Below are 19258 nucleotides of genomic sequence, written 5' to 3'. Positions count from 1 at the left end.
TACTGAAATTTGATGAGATAAATCGATCAATATATTTTGCTCCTTCTCTCAAGCAAGGTCGTTTATCTTTGAAGAGATTTCAGTCCATTTATTCATTTGAATCTCTAAATTTCAAATAAACAAATAATACATCCAACCAAAACACTAAAAACATTACCAAATCAAACAAAGCAGTCACTGATTAAAGGGCAGATAATATATATGAAAACTTCTTATTTCTAGGTTTTCGCTAATTTATACATGACACCCACAATCAACTCTAATATATACAGAACAAGAACCAAAATCTTCAACCCAGCTTGTACAAAGGAAGTGTACAGTAGCTTTCATCCTCTTCTTCCACCCAATCAATGAGTGTGCTAGTCTAGTACAATCATTTTCTTTTCTCTAGATGTGCATCCACTTAAGAGGAAGCAACACATTGAGAGTACCATGGGTTTTGAACAACACAAGTACCCTCAGAGCAGGTCTTTCCACCAGTGCAGTTACCGTACAAAGGAACGGAACCAGATGAAGAAGCAGCGCTAGTAGCAGCAACTGCGGCTGATGTAGCAGTAGTGGCTGGTGCAGCAACAGATGTTGCGAGGGTGCTGGATTGGCTAACTTTGCTGCACTTTGGCTTGGTGGATGTGGGTGCGACGCTCTGGGCGGCGGAGGAGGAGGCAGGAACCTCTGGGGCAGATGAGACAGCTTCAGGAGTAGAGACGGCTGCTTGGCTAGATGAGACAGCTGGGTGAGATGGGACAGCTTGAGCAGATGAGGTAGAAACAACTGCAGCGACAGCGGCGGGGGAGCTTGATGCAACAACTGGGGAAGAGCTGTCGGCTGGTGCCTTGAAGGTAGAACCGATAGGTCCATACTTGATGCTGGAGAATGTAACGTAAGCAGATCCTGAAGCAGCCTCAACAGTAGCGGGGACACCTGAGGTGGTAGCGCAAGATCCACGGGAAACACCTGGGGTAGAAGCATCCTTGGTGGTTGGGTAGTCACTGTCGAGCCAGAGCATGTTTACGTTGTAATCATCCCAGATGGAGAGAACAAGAACCATACCATCAGCCATCTTTTTACCCATAGCGGCCATACCACCCTTTTGGCTGAAGTAATCAGTGTCTCCGAAAGCGGTCTTTTGAGCAGTGCAGAAGTCATCGGTGATGGAGTTTCCAGAGACACCAGAGATGTCGGAGTTTGGTTGTTCGTAGACAACATCGTCTTGAACGTAGAAACGCTTGATCTCAGTAAGGGTTCCGGTCTCAGTTCCGTCATCAGTGATGAATTGAGTAACGACGCTGAATGGCTTGGTGGTATCAATGGTCTTTCCGCTTCCATAGAATGTGGTGTTACCCATTCTGTATGGGTTGAAATCACATCCATCTGCATCACAGACACCAGTGTTTCCGGCACAGTCATCACCAGTGCAAGCAGTTTGTCCGTCAACTGTGCAAGTGTGAGGAGTAAGAGCTTGGGACATGGAGTTGGCTTCCCAGACATCAAACTCAGAGCAGCAAGATCCGATGTTACCGGTTCCAGAGTTAGCGCTGTTGCTATCAGGGACCCATCCTTCGTTGTTGGCCTAGTAAATTGTTAGCAGGGGGTACATATGAAAGATATCAATCAAAAACTTACTCCGCCGCTGACGAACTTCATGTCTTGAGGACATTGAGCATCGCAGTAACCGGTACCGTATTTAGCACCTGCTTTGTTGGTAGGGTACTTGGACATTCCTCCGTCGGCGTCCATAGGAACGAAGTAAAGAGCACCGTTGAGACCGCAAGGAAGCTTGGAAACATCGACGGTGAAGGTGAACTCGTTACCCAAAAGAGCAAACTCCTTGTAGGTGGTCTCAGAGTCCATGAGGTAGGTACGGGAACCAACATTGCTTCCGGTAACAAAGCTAAGCTTCAAAGAGTCACCACTTGAGGTGATACCGTATGTTCCCTCGTAATCGGCACCATCAAAAGCACAGTTGGCGGTACAAGTAGCAGCATCTGGGCAGAGAGTGGTATCCCAAGTGTTACCGGTGTAACAGTTGGTGGAGCCGGAAGTGGAGTGGAGCCATCTCCAGTTGGCATCGAGGACAACGCTGTCGGCCTCATCGGTACAGGTTCCACCGGCGGCACACTTTTGAATTGTCAAGGGAGGATGACTTTCGGTTTTCAAAGTTCCAACCTGTTGAGCGCCGGCGCCGAGAAGGAAGGAGAAAGTTGCAAGCACAGCTGCGGAGTACATCTTGAATGAATGTTGGATGCAAAAAAGGAATGTGAGTGGCGAAAGAGCGACAAGTACAAAAGAATGTAGAAAAGTACAAGACTGTGATGAGATGAGTGAGAAAGTTTATTACCTCGAGATACTTCACACCTTATATATTCTTTTCCATTCCTCGAAAGTACATGAAGTTACCTGACAAGGAGCGGGTCCATATCACCTTATCCGAAATAAACTTCCTAGATTACCGGGGCATTGAATGGACGGAGATAATAATTCACTCGTCTTCTCCAGTTAGCCAACCGCTCGAGATTCATCTAGGTAAAAAAATATATGAAAGATCCAACGATTCTTACCGGAAACGGATCCAAAGGAATGACCAGCATGATTTTTGGTAAGCAAATTGGCAAGCGAACTAATCGTAATCATTGATGGAGTGGATAAAATTGTGAGCGAGATGACAAAGGCTCGATGTGATGTTTCCAAAGCAGTCGGTTAACTTTATTTGAGTCCACTAGTATTGAGTTTATGGAGTCATATTTCGACTTTGACTCCACCGAACGAGATCCTTAATCAATTTTGGAAATGAGTTCTAAGTTTAAGTTCTTGAACCCCGCAGCGAGTTTTAACGATCGGATAAAACATGCTTGTTCTCTATGCGATCTGCTGGTGAGACCCAACCGGCAAGGTCTTCCTGTAGCGGTTATGCGAAAGACGTTAGCTTTTTCCGTTTCATTTATAGAGAGTACCACTACCTAGCACTCTATTGGACGTGCTTAGTCTACTTACGGCCGATATCCGATGTCCATCTGAAACAAAAAGCCGTTTCAATTTTTCCTATTGGAGAATAGACGCGCTTGCATTTTCATCCAATTTCGCTTCCAATGGCTTTTTGGTTTTGAATAGAAAAGTTGGGAGTGGCGAGGGTAGGATAGGATATAGTACGGAGGTAAGACTTAGATAAGTTCAATCTTCATCGAATGAACGAGATCCGCATAATATCTTTCAAACAGGCCAGATCAAAAATGATTAAATGAAAATATATTAATTGACACTATTCGGGCATTGAACCATGTTTCCAATATCGAATTGGGCTGCTTTGAGATGAATTGAGTAGATCGGATCAAGAATTATTTTGTGTGTTGAGGTACAGTTAACGTACTGCACGTGTTGTGGGTTTTTTACTGTGGTGCCACAGTTTGAGCCACAACGCCACACCCATACCTCACCGGTTACTTAGAAATTCCTCAGAAGAGAGGCATGAGGGACTTTCCCACAGAACACATACCTTGCCATACTATTTGAGGATTCAATATTTCATTTCTATCGATTGTCCATCTAATATATTGAACCAATCAACAACATCAAATAACCTTAGATTCCAATTCGATGACAAGCAAAGTGGGTCTGTTCATCTGTCCGTTCCTTTTTGAGCTTACTCTAGATTAAAGGGGAACCTGGTACGGAGTAATACTTATTGTACTAGGTACTTGTGCCTAGGTAATTGTTTGGTAAACAGTGGTACTCCCCAAGTACTCCGTATGATGTAGGAATCTAAATGGACAATCCATAGGAGCCACACGTGGAATCGCTTGGAGTGTGACGAGACAGGGAAAGTTTGCATGATGGTGGAGAGCGGTATTCCATGGAGCCGCCTTGTACTCCGTATATGTTCTGGCATATAACATCCGAAACCCAAATTGTGAATTGAGATTTCACACGTCATTGAGATGTATAACAAATTAAAAATGTTCACATTCACATGTCATTGAAAGGCGTCAAGACACCGAGGAAATATTCTATATTTGGTTTGCCCAAGTCCGTCCTTGCTGGAGAAGTGCAGGCTATGAAGCACTGCTTGATCCCCGTTTCTCGAGAAATGTCTCCTTTTGAAAGGAAATACGATGTGTATCTCTCGAGGTATGTGCTATGTGGAGGATTGATTTTGGGGTACCTGCAGGTGCATATACATAAGAACGCCAAATTCGTAAGAAAATATCCGTGGCGTATTATGGACGTTGAAGCCGAGAGCCGAAAGGAAAGATGGAAGGCTGGCGAAGGTAATTTAGATTATTCGAAATCCAAGGGGCAAGTTAAGCCGGCTGTGATCAAAATGGCTCTGGATTCTGATCCCTGGTGATGGCCTAGAATTGAGTTAGCTTGACGAATTTTTGTGGTCCTTGGTAGTACAAGAGCCAATGTACCTTTAAATCTCCGTATGGGGGTGTTAAGTGAAAAGGAGAGGGTCTTCACCGTCTGCAGCTGAAAGATGATCGTCGAATAATTTATCGGGCTTCTATTCTGCCGTCAATTTGAATACTTAGCAATTGGCTTATAATTATTGCCCTCGACAGCTTTCCGCATGGTACCGACAATTTTCAAAGGGCTCGCCACCTATTACCAAACTATCTGGGTAGATCTTGAAGTTTGAACCGCATTTTTGTCCTGAGAAGGATGTTCCGACGTCGTATTACCGTAATGAAAGTAATATGGGATTTGTTAGACGCTGGTGAAATCGTCAAGGTTATGAGCGGCCCTGGATCTTGGTCAGCTTCCTTCATTTCCGATCCTTGAATGAAATCAATGGAAGCATGCCTCGGAAGGAATCAGTATTCATTTCTAAGCTCATATTGATCTTATCTGATGGATGAGCTGCCATAGCCTCGGGATGTTTTCTTCGAATTGAAGGTAAATCTTACTATCGGAATGACCGGGAATACACTATGAAATGGTTGAAGATATGGTTGAGCATGCCTTTGAAAATGAATCTTGTCTCCGCGTCTCATTGTCAAGATCATGAAGTATATCTTGCAATGAATGATTTGTCTGCATTTTGTCGTCTATTGAACGACGACGCATTCTTGATTGCTGTGGGAGAAAGGCGCTATCGAAGACATCGATCTACATGGCGCACCAAAAGTATGTTCCGTTTCAAGAAGCAGAATGGAACTCTCGACAATCCGCAAAGATGTGCAAAGAAGGGAAGTTGTGATGAGGAAATAAGATGAAACGGGGTTGTGAAAGCAGTGTTGAACTTTGAAGAGGTTCTAAATGCATATGTCAAGGGTAGAAAGAGTCCCAACAGCGAGAAGGTGGAAAGCCCTCCAGGAATATTCGCTTTGTTTACCTACCTTCTTCTTTTCAATCTGTCAGTACCTGAGCAGAGGAGAAAATACAGACGTGGAAAACGAGATACCAAAGGTGATAATTTGGAGTTGTCATCTCAATCAAGTCTCAAATGGTTGGGATGAGCAAAGTAAGCTGAAGCGTGTATATACATGAGAATATCTTAACAAGATAGGTAGGTACCAGGTAGGTACCTAATAGGTACCCTAGTATAAAATTTTATGTTCGCTGATTTTTGGACAAAGCTCACACTCATGGGGTATCAGGCATGTTCGAAGAGAACCTCGCAGTCAACTCGAGACTAAACACCAATATCAGATTAAGATCACCATATGAGAGCATCGGGTACAGAACGTGTATTTTATGTTTAGATTTATGCTCGTCTGATTGCACACAAGCAATATAGAGATTGAAATAAATAAATTACTACCATAATTGGTTCTCTAGCATCAATCTTTGAATCTGACAGACATTCGTTGCGCAATTCCCTATCGCTACTATCTCACAACCATCTTAACTCATCAAGAAAAAGTGAGAAAATGACACAAGCGTGTAAAGACTGGATTAACAATCAAATTATATGGCTATATCAAAGATCTTTCATGATTTTTTTGTCCACAGCAGCAGGAAACCGGAGGTGGTGAATATCTTTCTCGTTTTTCGGAACACCAGAACAACACAGGATGGAGAAAGAACTTCCTGATTCTCTTCCGGAAGAAGAAGAGGCTCGTATCTAGTTATGATGATATATCGACGCTGTTTTTGAATTCATATCCTAAATACGCTGCATAGCCTCAACTGACATTAACAGCTCTCCAAACCTGCAAAAAGGAAATCATTTTCGACAAATTTCCTGCTCTTCGCATCTCACAATACGACCATCCTCGTGAATTCAGAAATTCAAGGTTTGCAAGTCTCAATCTCTGACCATTTTAGCTTATATGTAAGCTATCATAGCAAATGGATCTTGCTTTTAAAATGGTCAGTAGGAGCTGGACGTGAAAGGTAGCTCACGGTTCTTAGCTTTATGAATCTTGGTGAACAGGCTTTAGATTGAGGGAAATTATTCTAGTTGACGTCGACATAGGATCAATTCTACGACAAGATTTTCATGAACGTACGTTGCATGAAGTACAGGGATGGGTTTGGGTAAGGGCTAATTTGTGAGCTTGCACTTTGCACGTCTTCCGCAGTAATTCTATCTTTTTCTTTCCATATTGAATCAGAATGTGGTAGTGAGTGATGATTGGTTCAACCATTGCATTACTTACTCTGCTTGTCCATAAGTTTCTGACTGTTTGGATGACAAGCCTCACATATGGTGTATTTGTGCAGTATCAGCCTCATTACCACGATCTTCCTTCCATCCTTCAATAGCATCACCAATTATCTTTCCCCATTTACTCTGACATGACAATTCCGAATTTCTTTACTATCAAAGCTCTAGAATTAGCATATACACACTGCAAGAGGTACCAAGGCTGAGCATATACTCTATCATCTTATTAGTATGTTCTCCCAAAGAGACTGAGTGCAGTATCATCATCATCACGAAGAATAATAATTCGTCCTCCCTTGAGCAGTTTGCATTGCCAAATTGATCAAGAACAAGTTTCTATTCTGGATGAAGGTTGGAGAGAGATTAGTTTGCGTATTTCAAATGACTTGAATAGTTGAATTGAAGAGTGTTAAAAATATTCTTACCAAGAATGTGTGGATTTGACAAGAGGTGATGCGATACCAAAGGATATGGGTATCAATGAATATCGAAACACAAAAGAGTCTCTCTTAGAGCATGGGACATCAAATACTTCGAGCTCAGTGTTAAGTCTCTATTCAAAAATCAAGGATATGGTATAGCGCCATCACTTTGGCCGCATCATGGAAAATTTGAAGAGAACGGATTTAATCATGTTATCATTGATTCACCCACCAAATGGTCTACCATTCTCCCAATCCCCCGTCCCCAACCTCGACATATGACACTTCCGTCATATATGCCGCAAGTCCATCGTTCAATTGGCCTAGTATGTATTACGATGGAAAACTCAGTGCATTTATTGATATCAAATTAGATGCTATCTAATGATACACAAATCCCAGGAGATAATATATAGTAAACTAGGCTCAGATATTGAAGAATACTATCTCATTTTATTATAGAAAGTAAATTTATATAGGTATTCAAAAGGATATATGGAGAAGTGCTATGGGGTCTTTCAGCTCGAGATACTATTGTCCGAGGTACAATTCAAAGAATGAGATATTTAAGCCGGGCTGGCTACTGGCATTAAATTCCCTCGCCCTGGCCCCAAAAAGATTCTTCATTGAGTGGGCATGATACAGATATTAATGATTTGTGAATGATAATGCTCTAGATGTTAGTGCGTTTAGAGACCAGGAAGCTTGGGATAGAGATTTGTGTAACGATACTATACTGGAGGCAGCGGCTGCCTCAGGTTCGTCCGGTTGGTAGTTGTTGGTTAAGGCTTTATCACTGGTATTCACTTGGAAGTGAAGTCGTTACTAGATCAAGTAGAATGTAGGTAAACTAATTGATAACTAAGTTGAGCACGAAGCTCCTGTACTATGAAAATAATGAATGTTTATATACTGGTCCTTTCCAGGAGCCTGGAGGAGCCTATGCTCCTGGAGGCTCCATCACGTGATCCCTACTTGTCCCACGTGATGGTGAATCGTGACAATTTGGTCTAAAATTCACGGCGGATAGCGTGAAGTAGAAGGGCCGATGTGAATATGGCTTGTTGGGATGGAAAGTGGCAAGAGGACAGTTGAGCTAGAAGGAATGGTCATTGGAAGAAGGCTGCTGAAGGATGAATCTATAATAGTGTTTAACGAAGCGGTATTCGAGTTGGGTTAACTGCCTAGGTGTTGTGAGTTCTCTTGGAAAAAAATTGATGAAGATCAATTGGGACGGGAGGGAAAACATAGGAGCAAATAGTAAACTACTGATGGACTGCGATCCTGAAAAGCCTCGCTTCACCATTTTTGAACTTTGCCTTTGAATAGTCACAAACTCTGAATAGTAACAAATCTCGTCCGTTCCACCTATCAGATCAACCCCAGGTACGATGGATGGGTCGAGACCATGTCGAGAAAGAGCTGTTTTTGGCACATATCAACCTTGTGGGTAAGTTGCTTCAACATGATGGGAGGACAACATGTATATAGAATGTACAAGTTGAGGTTACGTTATGGACCTAGTAGGTCACTAGATTCACGATTCAAAAATATTGACAGCTAATTATCTAGGGACGTTCACAATGATGATGATTACCACAAAATGGGATCCTTGACCGGCACTTCTGGTGTTGGTGTTCCATCTCAGCACGGATCTCAACTCAATTTTGAATGGGGTAACACGTGACTCCTCAATCCCGAATGAGGAAGCTCCTTTCAACCAGGAGAAATGTACGAAATTCGTCCGTTAGAAAGCTTGCAAGCTCGGGGGAAGGAGCAAGACTATAGCAAATGTAAATATAGCATGAGGAATATAACGAATAACCAATAAATTTGACTCTCAGCTCACATACATTGAAATGTGGCCTCCTTTTTAAAGGGGAAACATGAATCAGTGTACATAGTGGCCTTATATCCGATTCCACCACTTCAATTCGATGTACCAATCATTCTTCGTGGTCTTACTATTCCGAGTATACTCCAAACGGTCAACGGTGAACTACAAATCTGCGTGGTTGGCGTGTTCATATTGACAACAACTCTGTTCGTTGTTGGCCCTGCCCAGAATGTTCTAGAGTAGGCATGAGTTGGTACCAAATGTCCCGTCTTTATGCTGGACGTGTACGGTCTCATTCGATTGGAGGAGGTTGGAGACAGAGTCTTGAAATCTTATACCGTAGATTGGATAAAATGGACAATTCGTTTGATGACATTGATGTTAATATAAATATAAATAAAAATTAGACAGTCAATGGTTGGCTGTGGTTAATCATCCATTCCCCGGGTTTTCTTGTGTGTGGTCGAACAGCTTACAGCTTACGGCTTACTAATACGCAACAATCTTTTATCGGTGGTTTTATCGAACCTTCCACGGAAGAAATCGAAGTGCAAGGTCCTTAACCTATCTGGGATTTCAGCCTCTGATAAACTTTAATGCTTAATTCTTACACAACGAAAGAGCTATCAACCACCCCCATACCTTCTACTAATCTCAACACATACATTTCCGGTGTGCAGGTTTCGCCCTTTACAATTTGCTCTACATCAAATCATCGACCTAACATCCAGTTGCTGTCCCAGATAACTTTTTATTGAGCGCGGGCGCTACATCACAACCCCATTTTGTACGCCACTGCATGATCTGTCACGAATTCTTTCCCTTGACAAGTTCTCCAGGATCGCCCATCAACCCGTCGCAAATCCTTTGAATTGTTTAACAGCTTCTCAAAATGGGTGCCCGCCAACGCAGAGATTTGGTTGTGAGAAGAAGGCGGGTTGAGGACGAGGGCGATGATGAAGGAGCTCAAGATATTACTGAAATGGATGATGACTCTCTATCTGAAGGTTCAATAATCAGTGACGATGAAGATGTACATGAGGACGATGAACCTGTCAATGGCGACATCACAACTAATGAGGTACCTCAATCAACCAAGATGAATGGAAATAGATCAACTGGGCAGAATGGTGGACAAACAAAAGCTAGCAATGGTACTACTGAAGCTTCAAAGTTCACAAATGGAGCCAATGATATGGAAATGATGGTGAATGGGCCCAAAACCTCTGAACCGGTAGAAACTGTACAATTCGAGGACTTTCGAGAAGACGAGACGAAAGATACCCCTTCACCGGCTATTGTCACATCTACTGCTCAAATGGATCGATCACAAGAACAACCTCATGAAAGGCGAAGGAGAGAACATGAAGAATACAAGAAAAAGAGAGATGCGGATCCTGCGTTTGTGCCAAATAGAGGAGCATTCTTTATGCACGATCATCGTCATGCTGGTCCTGCGGCGAATGGTTTTCGGCCATTTGGCAGGGGCAGAGGTGGTCGGGGCCGGCCCGGAATTGGGGGGCCGTATGCACCTATCAAGTATATCATCATCTCTTGAGTGATTTTGAATTTCTGCTAACATTTATAGTAATATCTCACAACCTTTGGAACCTACCGATGTTCAATGGGCACACGATATGCACGAAATAATAACTGAACCCGTACCATCATCTACAAATGGAGCTTCAAATGGATCCCAAAGACCAGCACCAGCTTCGAAATCTGCACCGCTCAATCGATCACTTTCGACTACGAAGCACATTGGAAATGTACAAATTCGTGTATTCTTTGCAGATATGGAAAAACCTGTTGTATTTCCTGGAATTCCAGTGAAGCAATATACGCGTCTGCCTGATCACCGACCGCCGCTTCGTCGAGATAAACCAGTTCGAATATCCCTACCTGATCATCCACCACGTTACATATTCCCTGCTGTCGATAGATCATTTATATTCATCCCAAGAGCTATGCGACCTAATCAACAGGGATTTGGTGGACGTGGCAGAGGTAGAGCTGGCCTTGGATCTGTGGGTGGTTTTTCGAGACGTACAAGTGTTTTTGGTGGAAGCATTTATGGAGGAACATATACTCCAAGCGTTGCCATGAGTCGTCGCTCGTCTCTTGCACGAGAAGTCAATCGAGAAACACTTGTCTCACCCAGTGGTTCAACGATGTCAAGGCCACAAATCTCGATGGATTCATCAAGACCTGTTGTAAAATTACCACCATCAAGTCAAGCTGCACAATCTCAACAAACCCAGGCTCCTGAGTCTGGAATAATTGATTCATCTCCACAAGCATCTTCTCTCGATAATGTTCCACGCCCTCAAACTTATCCCCTTCCACAAAAACCAGCTCTTCGGGAAAATCGCCCAAATGCAATTCCCATGCATCAACCTCGGCCTCAAAAGACCGTGTCTGTGGCCGACATCGAATCACCCGCATCTATGTCATTCAATCCTCCTCAGCAAACCCAACAACCATTCCATCAACAAGTTCCCATTCAAATCAATGGTAACAGTTACTCGCACGATAATACTCAACATACCCGGCAACCATCTTACCCCAGTCAAGCTTCGACTGGTACACCGTTGTCACAAATTCCAGAGAGAGCTATTCACGCACCAGCTTTTCAACCTAACCCTTACCAACAACAAGCTTCCAACTTTTATCCCCAAACTTATCCTGTCTTGCAGCCTCCTCAAGGATATTATTACCCCCAAACCTTTAATGCACCTATGACTTCTGCAGCTGGTGCAGCTCCTTTTGTACCTACACAACAGCAGCCACAACAAACATATAATCAAGCCGCACCACAGACTACTGAAAGCTCGGCAACACAAGCACCTCAAAACTTGGTTGCCCAAGAAGTCAATGGAATGGTGTATTACTATGATGCCGCACAAATCCCAGCTGTTCCAACTTTCCCAGGCGGCTATCAACAAACTCAACAGTATCCTATGCAACAAGTAGGGGGTGTAGTAGGAATGGGCGGAATGATGACACCAAGTCCAGATGGCTTTTATTATCCACAGCAACAAGGCGTAGTCTACTATACGCAGTAACGACCTTCTGTAACTCCCCCCACCATTGCCTCTATTCACGATCTGCAAGTCACATCTTTATAGTCCTTTTTAATGCCTTCAGCTATCTTATTCGTATTTCCTGAAGCGTTGCTGTTTATTATCGTTTCTTGCTTATGGTTTCGATTGCGAAAAAAAGATATATCATTGTTCATTCTTCAGAAGCGGTGGCTTGACTTCTCATATCATGTTTTTGTATTAGGGATGACAATTCAATCTTTTGATTTGGTTGGCATGGATTTTTTTTGGTTGCAGGTTAGAGCCTCTATTATGCTTTTCAGTACCTTCTTGCATTTCGATCTCTGATTCGGTTTTCTTCGTCTTGGTATGGTGCGTTCTCTCAATGATAATGGCCCTTATGTTTCGATTGGAACTCGAAATGACGTATGGATATCTCTTTCGGCTGGATGCACGGTAGTAGGATGGCCTTTTGCATTGGATCGAAGCTTATGTTTGCTGTTAGCGAGCGGTTGGTGTCATGGATAGGAAGAGGGAGGTGGAGGCTCGTGGTGAATTGACGTAGTTAGTAGTGGTAGTGTTACATAAAGGGGATTATTGTTGTGGGTGGATCAGCATGTTAGCGGATCAAATGCGTCAATGGATATGTTACCATGTCCGCTTATGATACATCAATGAATTACGTTTTTTGATGTTACAGTAACTACTTCTTGTCTTTGAGAATTCTCTTTCTGATGTATATCGTGTAAGTTGTCATGAAGTCGATATTCTCATACCACAAAGTCTTTGCAAACTCCCATACACCCAATCCGCTACCAGCTGCCCAGTCAATATCTCCATGTCTGTTACGAGGTTTGCCGTCTAGATCACGTGGAAGTGCTCTAGGCTCTCGAGGTGGTTTATAACTAGGCGTCAAGCAGGGACTTTAAAGTAATGACAATAATGCAATTCGTAACTAATAGTAGAGTATACTAAATGATTGATCTTGAGCACGAAGCTCTACAGTGAGAGAATCCCTCCTAGTTATATAGATCTACGTACTCCCTATCCCATCGCTCCCACTTGATTTAAGTCGGTGGGATCGGTGGGAATCATATAATAACAGAGTCTGTGCTCTTCAGATCCCCACATGACCTTAATCCCATACTATTTTGATCGAATCGCATCTCGTAGGCACACGATCGGTTACTGTAAGATCCGTGATCGTAACACTACCCCCTCTCTGCAACAAAATCGACACGTTTCCTCTTTTCGAAGAGAAACCGACTATATCTATACTGTCTACTCCAAACGATCTCCTCTCCGCAAAGCGCTGCCCTTTGGGCACCGCAACAAGGTCAATCATGGCCCCATCCCCCCCCGACGGCCCCCTCCAGAAGGCTCTAGCGGAATCTGTAGCAGCAGCTTCCATCAGAGCCTCTGAAGGACAGTCCCTATTTGATCCTATCGCAAAGTTCTTGGATCAACACCGCACCAACAATCAAGGCCTCCCCAAACACTTAAAGGAAGCCCTGGCCCAACTCAGCGACGAACTCGCAACAGTGGCTACAACACACTTCAAAGCATTTATCACAGGCTCAACCCCGATCAAGCCACATATACACAAAAATGCCTCTGCATCGAACAGCACCCCGATCACAAAGCCTACATATGCCAAAGCTGCTGCCTCAACTACCTCAAAGATCTTCAGCCAGCCTTCAGCCACAAAGACCAAAAGCATTCAAAAACTCTCCGAGGACAACAGACTCTTCGTCCGACTCCCTCTAGCCCACCCGGCAAGAGATATGCATGTCTATGCTATCTACACGAGCCTCAAAACCAAACTAGGAATACATGGAAAAGCTCTTCAGGAAATACAGCAAACGAAGTCCGGCCTGGCCTTATGCCCAAACAGACCCGAATCCCTCTCAATCCTCGAATCCCAGATTCAAACCATCTCCAACTTCTTCACCTCCCCTTCTGGCACGGTCAAAGTAGAGCGAAACGCTCAATGGCTCTCATACCGTATCTCCAACGTCCCCAGACGCATAGGCCTCTTCGAAAATGACCAATATACAACAGGAGATGTGGATTCACACATGTTAAAACTGGCCATTAAAGAACTGACAGGTGTCACCCCACTTCTGGTAGCGGAAACACCGAACAGCACTATCACTCCGTCCAGTTCAACCTGCGATTGGTTCGTCAACTTTCCAAACGAGACCAATCCATCCCAAATCCCGAAGTTCATGCGACTCTTCGGGGTAACCACCACAACCCGATTGCTGCCCCGCAAGAATAAAATCATACAATGCGACAAATGCTGGAACTGGCATAACCCAAGAACCTGTGCTAGACCTAGCAAATGCCGCTTATGCGGCTCTACAGAACATAAAACATTCGCTCATTCGAACAGATGTGATACACAAGGGGAACACACCTGCCCTCCCCGATGCCTACATTGCCACGGCCCCCACGCAGCCGATGACTACAGATGCCCTCTTTTCGCCGGCAAAGGCCGACAACTCACCAAAGAACAGAAAATCGAAATCAGAAAATCAGGTTTTCTTGCCACCACCAAAGCCAGAAAAGACGATGGATGCATTGCAGGCAGGTGGATTCACTTTCGGCAAAACACCGACATTATGGAGACAATAGAGACCCAACCTATCTCCAGACCGGTCACTCCCCCAGTCCAACCCACACCAACAGCCCCCCCCTCTACCACCCGCTCCACCCGATACGTCACCCCAGGACCTATCGATATCTTCCGCTCCATAAATCATAATGAATAGACAACAACTATCCGTCTTCCAACTGAACACAGGCAGAAGCGCTGAGGCACATGATATTGCACTCGCTACAGCATACAACGAAAAGTCCGACATCATAATGATACAAGAACCATACATCTCGAAAGACCTCTCCCGCCGAATCACCAAATGGCACCCAGCATACCAATGCTACTCCCCAACAGACAACTGGCTTGAGCATGGTAGACCCAGAGTGATCTCCTACATCCGCAAAGACCTAGACATCATTATCACCCAACTCAAACCCCCTCACATTGACCCATATGCCCTTTCAGATCTCCTCATCCTCCAACTAAAAACTGAGACCAATTACTCAGTCACCATCTTCAATATATATAACAGCCCCCGCGGTTCTCCAACCCGCCCCCAGAATACCACCCAAACCCTCATCGACACCCCAGACACCTACCTTCAAGGGAACACCTTCCTCTGTGGGGACTTCAACCTCCCACACCGGAACTGGCAACCTAGCTATACAGGAAACCTCTCTCCTGCCTCTATCCCCTTCAACAAATGGCTCGAAGAACACCAATTAGTATTCTCATCCGAGCTAGATAAACCTACCCACTCTATAGGCAATGTTCTGGATCTGGCCTTTTGCTCCCACACACTACATCAACAAGGCCTCAATACCCGTGTCGCCTATCACCTTGATGTCACCTCGGACCACACTCCCCTCCTTACAAATATCCCATGGATATCCAATACAACGAATACTTTGAAACAGCTTCGTCCTAAAAGCCTCGATCCTATCCTTTTCAAATCCCTCTTAAAAACCAATCTCACAACCCTGAATGCCCCACCTCGAAGCGAAGCAGAACTAGACCAGTTCACCGATGACCTTGTAGACGCCATCCACAAAGCTTATTGTGGCTCTGCCAAAAGAACTACAGGCCAAAACAAAAGACCCAACCCTGGTGGAACGATGAATGCAGCAATGCACGCATACAATACCACCGAAATCAGATTGACAAACAACTCTTCAGACAAACCATCCGAAAAGCTAAAAGATCCTTCTACCGCACAAAGATAGACCAGGCCCAACATGCCAAGGACATCTTCGCCATATCTAAATGGCATAAAACCACAGGCTCTTTCCATTCCCCCCCTCTCAAGGACCCCCTTCACCCCAACCGACCCCTTGCAACCGGGACCCCGGAAAAACGAACCATCTTAATAAACAATCTCCTCAAAAGAGATACAGAAGTTGGAGACATCCCTATAGATTGCCCAACTGTCCCTACCAAACAACTCCCTCCCCCAATCATCAATGCTCAAGCGATACAGAACGCAGTCTTGTTGGCAGGCAATACAGCCCCTGGGGCAGACGAACTCCCTACAGCAATCCTCAAAGAAGCCTGGTCTCTGATCGAGCCATTCGTCTCCCAACTTTACTACAGCTGTCTCCACCTCGGATATCACCCGAAATCCTTCCGCAGTGCGATCCTTGCAATCATCCCCAAACCCAATAAGGCCGACCTCTCCTCTCCCAGATCATACAGACCCATCGCCCTACTCTCAGTCCTCGGCAAAGGACTCGAACGATTAATTGCCCGGCAAATGTCCTGGACCTCGATCTCCCATAAAGTCCTTTCCACACACCAATTCGGAGCCCTGCCTCTCAGATCCTCAGTAGACCTCACCACCTGCCTTACCCACGATGTCGAACATGCACTTAACTTAAACGGCTCGGCCTCGTTGCTCACTCTCGATATCAAAGGAGCCTTCGACGCTGTCCTCCCCGGACGCCTGATCCGGAGGCTCCGGGAACAAGGCTGGGCCCCTAACCTCACCAAATGGTTATCCTCCTTCGTAACCCGAAGAACCATCCAAGTTCGCCTAGATGGAACCACAGGCCCCAAAACAAACATTGAATGCGGGCTCCCACAAGGCTCCCCTATATCACCCATTCTCTTTATGTTATACATCGCCCCTATCTTCAAAATGGGGAAGGACACAATCAAATTCGGCTACGCAGACGATGTAGCTATACTAGCTGCCTCGAACTCTCTGGATGATAATGTCACCGAACTCAACGCTACCACACTGGAGATCCTAACCTGGGGCGCCTCAGAAGGCATCACCTTTGATCCCGGCAAATCAGAACTCATCCACTTCTCAAAACGCAGGACTGAACAGAACCCAGATATTACCCCTACAATTACTATGGGAGATCTAACAATCAAAGAACTTGCCAATGGAAAGCCCTATATTAGATGGCTCGGAATCCTCTTCGATAAAAAGTTATCCTTCAAATGGCATACGAAAGAACTAGCTACAAAAGCTATTGTAATAGCCAGAGCTCTTAAATCCCTGGGTAACTCTATAAGAGGAGCCCCTCCCAGACTACTACGGCAAGCCGCTGAAGCATGTGTCCTCAAACGTGCATACTTTGGAGCAGAAACCTGGTGGACAGGTAGAACACAATTCGGAATAAACCACCCTACTAAGGTGGAGGGCCATATCAACCAGTTAAGTAAGGTTACCTTAGAGTGTGCCAGAGCAATCCTGCCAGTATGGAGGACAACCAACATAGCAATACTGCACCGTGAATCAGGACTCCGCCCGCCTGAAATTGAACTGGACGACCTAGCTCGCGCTTCAACAGTTAGAACCAGAAGACTGGACCCCTACCACCCTCTCGCCTGGAGAGCTAAATGGATCCAAGAGGACCCCGGCTCTTTCAAGACCCGTTTCGCCTGCCGTATCCTATCTCTTCCGCCCTCGGAACAGATCGATCCCCTATCAGCCCCTAAATGGCTAGAATATGAATCAAGAGCAGAAATAATGAAGCGTATTCATAGCCCCAATGGCCGTACCAAACAGGAAGCAGCTACTGAATTCAACGATTTCTATGACCTACTCCCTCGCGAAGATATCGTTATCTTCTCTGACGGGTCTAAACTTGCAAACGGCAACACTGGTGGCGGTTTCGTAGGGTACCAAGACAACCACAAATTCTGCGAAGGGAGCCTTCCACTAGGAAGAATGAAGGAAGTATACGATTCTGAAGCGACCGCAGCTTTCGAAGGCCTCAAGGCCGCTATCTCCTCGATCGAATCGAGAATAGCAACAGATATATACATCTGTCTTGATAATATTGAGGTAGCAGCAAGACTCCTCTCCAAATCTACCGGATCCTCCCAGGACACCTTCTCGGCTTTCCGCCAACTAGCCTCAACCTGGCACAATGGCACAGTCCATATCCGATGGGTCCCTGGTCATAAAGATGTAGCAGGAAACGAAGCGGCTGACAAAGCGGCCAAGGCAGGGGCAGCCCTCCCTCAACCCACAGGGGCCTACTCATATGCAGGACTCAGAAGAGTGACCAAAGGACTCAGGCAAAAAGCAATGAATCAGCTGTGGTCAACAGTGATCCCAACAACCTACAGAGACCTCGAGATCTTTACCTCACCAAGGAACCCAAAAGAACTCTCTCTCCCTAGACCCTTCCTAGGTCGCCTAATAGCTATCCGCTCAGGCCATGGAGACTTCGCATCGTACCACGAACGTTTCCTACATCAAGACGCACAACTGCTTTGCAGATGTGGAGCCCGTAAATCCCCAGTACACTTCTTCTTCTGCAGTATCGCCAAAAGAAACCACCCCCGGCCTAAAGGGAAACCTGCCGATATTCTTCCGTTCCTCTGCGGTACCTACGAAGGTGCTGAGGTATTAGCAAACTGGACGAAAGCGAACGGATTCTATACCAACATATGTCCCCTCCACCTCCCTCCCCCCCCAATCTTAAAGGGCCCCATTCACTCGCTGTGAGACCCCAGGTCGCAGAGCTACCCTAACAGACAATCAAAATTGACCATAAAACCTGTATTTCCTTTGTAAGAAAAAAAAAAAAAAAAAAGCTTATATAATCAATTGTGGAGGCGCTAAGAAGGTCATGGGGTTTTAGGCGGACCGGCTGCAGCTCGGCAGAATTCATACTAAGTAATCCCTCCACCAATAGGAAGGATTAATTTCTCATCAAGATCACGGCAGCTATGGGAATGCGCTCAGGAATCACTACACTCTGTAGAAATAGTATGTATATAACTATTAGAAACCCAGGAGTAACTCCCTGGCGGCCTTTGCCCCAAGAGGGGATGTCATGAGAATGGGGGGGCTTCGCCCCCTCGGCCTCTGGCCGTTAAATAATAACACACACACACACACACTACCCCCTCTCTTAGGTATGCTACTTACGGAATTGGGTCACCCGTACGAGCCACTACTTGTGCATGCTATAGTTACGTTATATGAGGATTGGTGCTCCTTCATAAGCTTTCTATTGGCAGGATGATCAGAATGAGGACGAGGCAATCCTGACGGTGGGCGATTACAGTACGTTCTGGTATATAAGGAGCAATTGGAAGTGGCGGTAACTGAAAAGGGAGCAGGAGCGAGAGAGTTTCGAAGTACAATGTTCTGAATAGGCATTAATTTATCATTTATATCAAGGTTTCGACCCCACTTAGCATCTCTTTCAACGAATCACGAAGTCGGCAATGCGCTTAAGAATTCAATCAGCCTCCTAGAAACATGCTATGTACATAGCATTTCAA

The 19258-nt window shown here is 45.0% G+C and overlaps 6 protein-coding genes across 6 annotated transcripts; 4 read left to right on the top strand and 2 right to left on the bottom strand.

The window, feature by feature from the left end:
- Positions 1-403: 403 nt before the first annotated feature.
- Positions 404-2226, bottom strand: SS1G_04945 (hypothetical protein; the record flags this gene model as incomplete). The annotated part of the gene is made up of 2 exons (XM_001593468.1): positions 404-1570; positions 1624-2226. 2 exons carry the CDS (start codon positions 2224-2226, stop codon positions 404-406), a joined length of 1770 nt encoding a protein of 589 aa, XP_001593518.1.
- A 1987-nt stretch (positions 2227-4213) lies between these two features.
- SS1G_04944 (predicted protein) lies at positions 4214-4342 on the top strand (the record flags this gene model as incomplete). The annotated part of the gene is made up of 1 exon (XM_001593467.1): positions 4214-4342. The coding sequence occupies one exon, from the start codon at positions 4214-4216 to the stop codon at positions 4340-4342; it is 129 nt and encodes a 42-aa protein (XP_001593517.1).
- Positions 4343-6640: 2298 nt separating this feature from the next.
- SS1G_04943 (predicted protein) lies at positions 6641-7307 on the bottom strand (the record flags this gene model as incomplete). Its single annotated transcript, XM_001593466.1, has 3 exons — positions 6641-6755; positions 6793-6822; positions 7258-7307. The coding sequence occupies 3 exons, from the start codon at positions 7305-7307 to the stop codon at positions 6641-6643; spliced, it is 195 nt and encodes a 64-aa protein (XP_001593516.1).
- Positions 7308-8420: 1113 nt separating this feature from the next.
- On the top strand, positions 8421-8716 carry SS1G_04942 (predicted protein; the record flags this gene model as incomplete). Its single annotated transcript, XM_001593465.1, has 2 exons — positions 8421-8479; positions 8602-8716. 2 exons carry the CDS (start codon positions 8421-8423, stop codon positions 8714-8716), a joined length of 174 nt encoding a protein of 57 aa, XP_001593515.1.
- A 1042-nt stretch (positions 8717-9758) lies between these two features.
- SS1G_04941 (hypothetical protein) lies at positions 9759-11931 on the top strand (the record flags this gene model as incomplete). The annotated part of the gene is made up of 2 exons (XM_001593464.1): positions 9759-10390; positions 10455-11931. 2 exons carry the CDS (start codon positions 9759-9761, stop codon positions 11929-11931), a joined length of 2109 nt encoding a protein of 702 aa, XP_001593514.1.
- Positions 11932-13250: 1319 nt separating this feature from the next.
- Positions 13251-18996, top strand: SS1G_04940 (hypothetical protein; the record flags this gene model as incomplete). Its single annotated transcript, XM_001593463.1, has 5 exons — positions 13251-14150; positions 14275-14500; positions 14753-15568; positions 15733-18469; positions 18765-18996. 5 exons carry the CDS (start codon positions 13251-13253, stop codon positions 18994-18996), a joined length of 4911 nt encoding a protein of 1636 aa, XP_001593513.1.
- Between the last annotated feature and the right edge of the window lie 262 nt (positions 18997-19258).

This window comes from Sclerotinia sclerotiorum, genomic scaffold, assembly GCF_000146945.2.
Source record: "Sclerotinia sclerotiorum 1980 UF-70 scaffold_6 genomic scaffold, whole genome shotgun sequence".
In the NCBI taxonomy this organism is placed as follows: Eukaryota; Fungi; Ascomycota; class Leotiomycetes; order Helotiales; family Sclerotiniaceae; genus Sclerotinia; species Sclerotinia sclerotiorum.
Note: the sequence above shows the minus strand (reverse complement) of the source record. Positions and strands in the feature narration are given on the sequence as shown.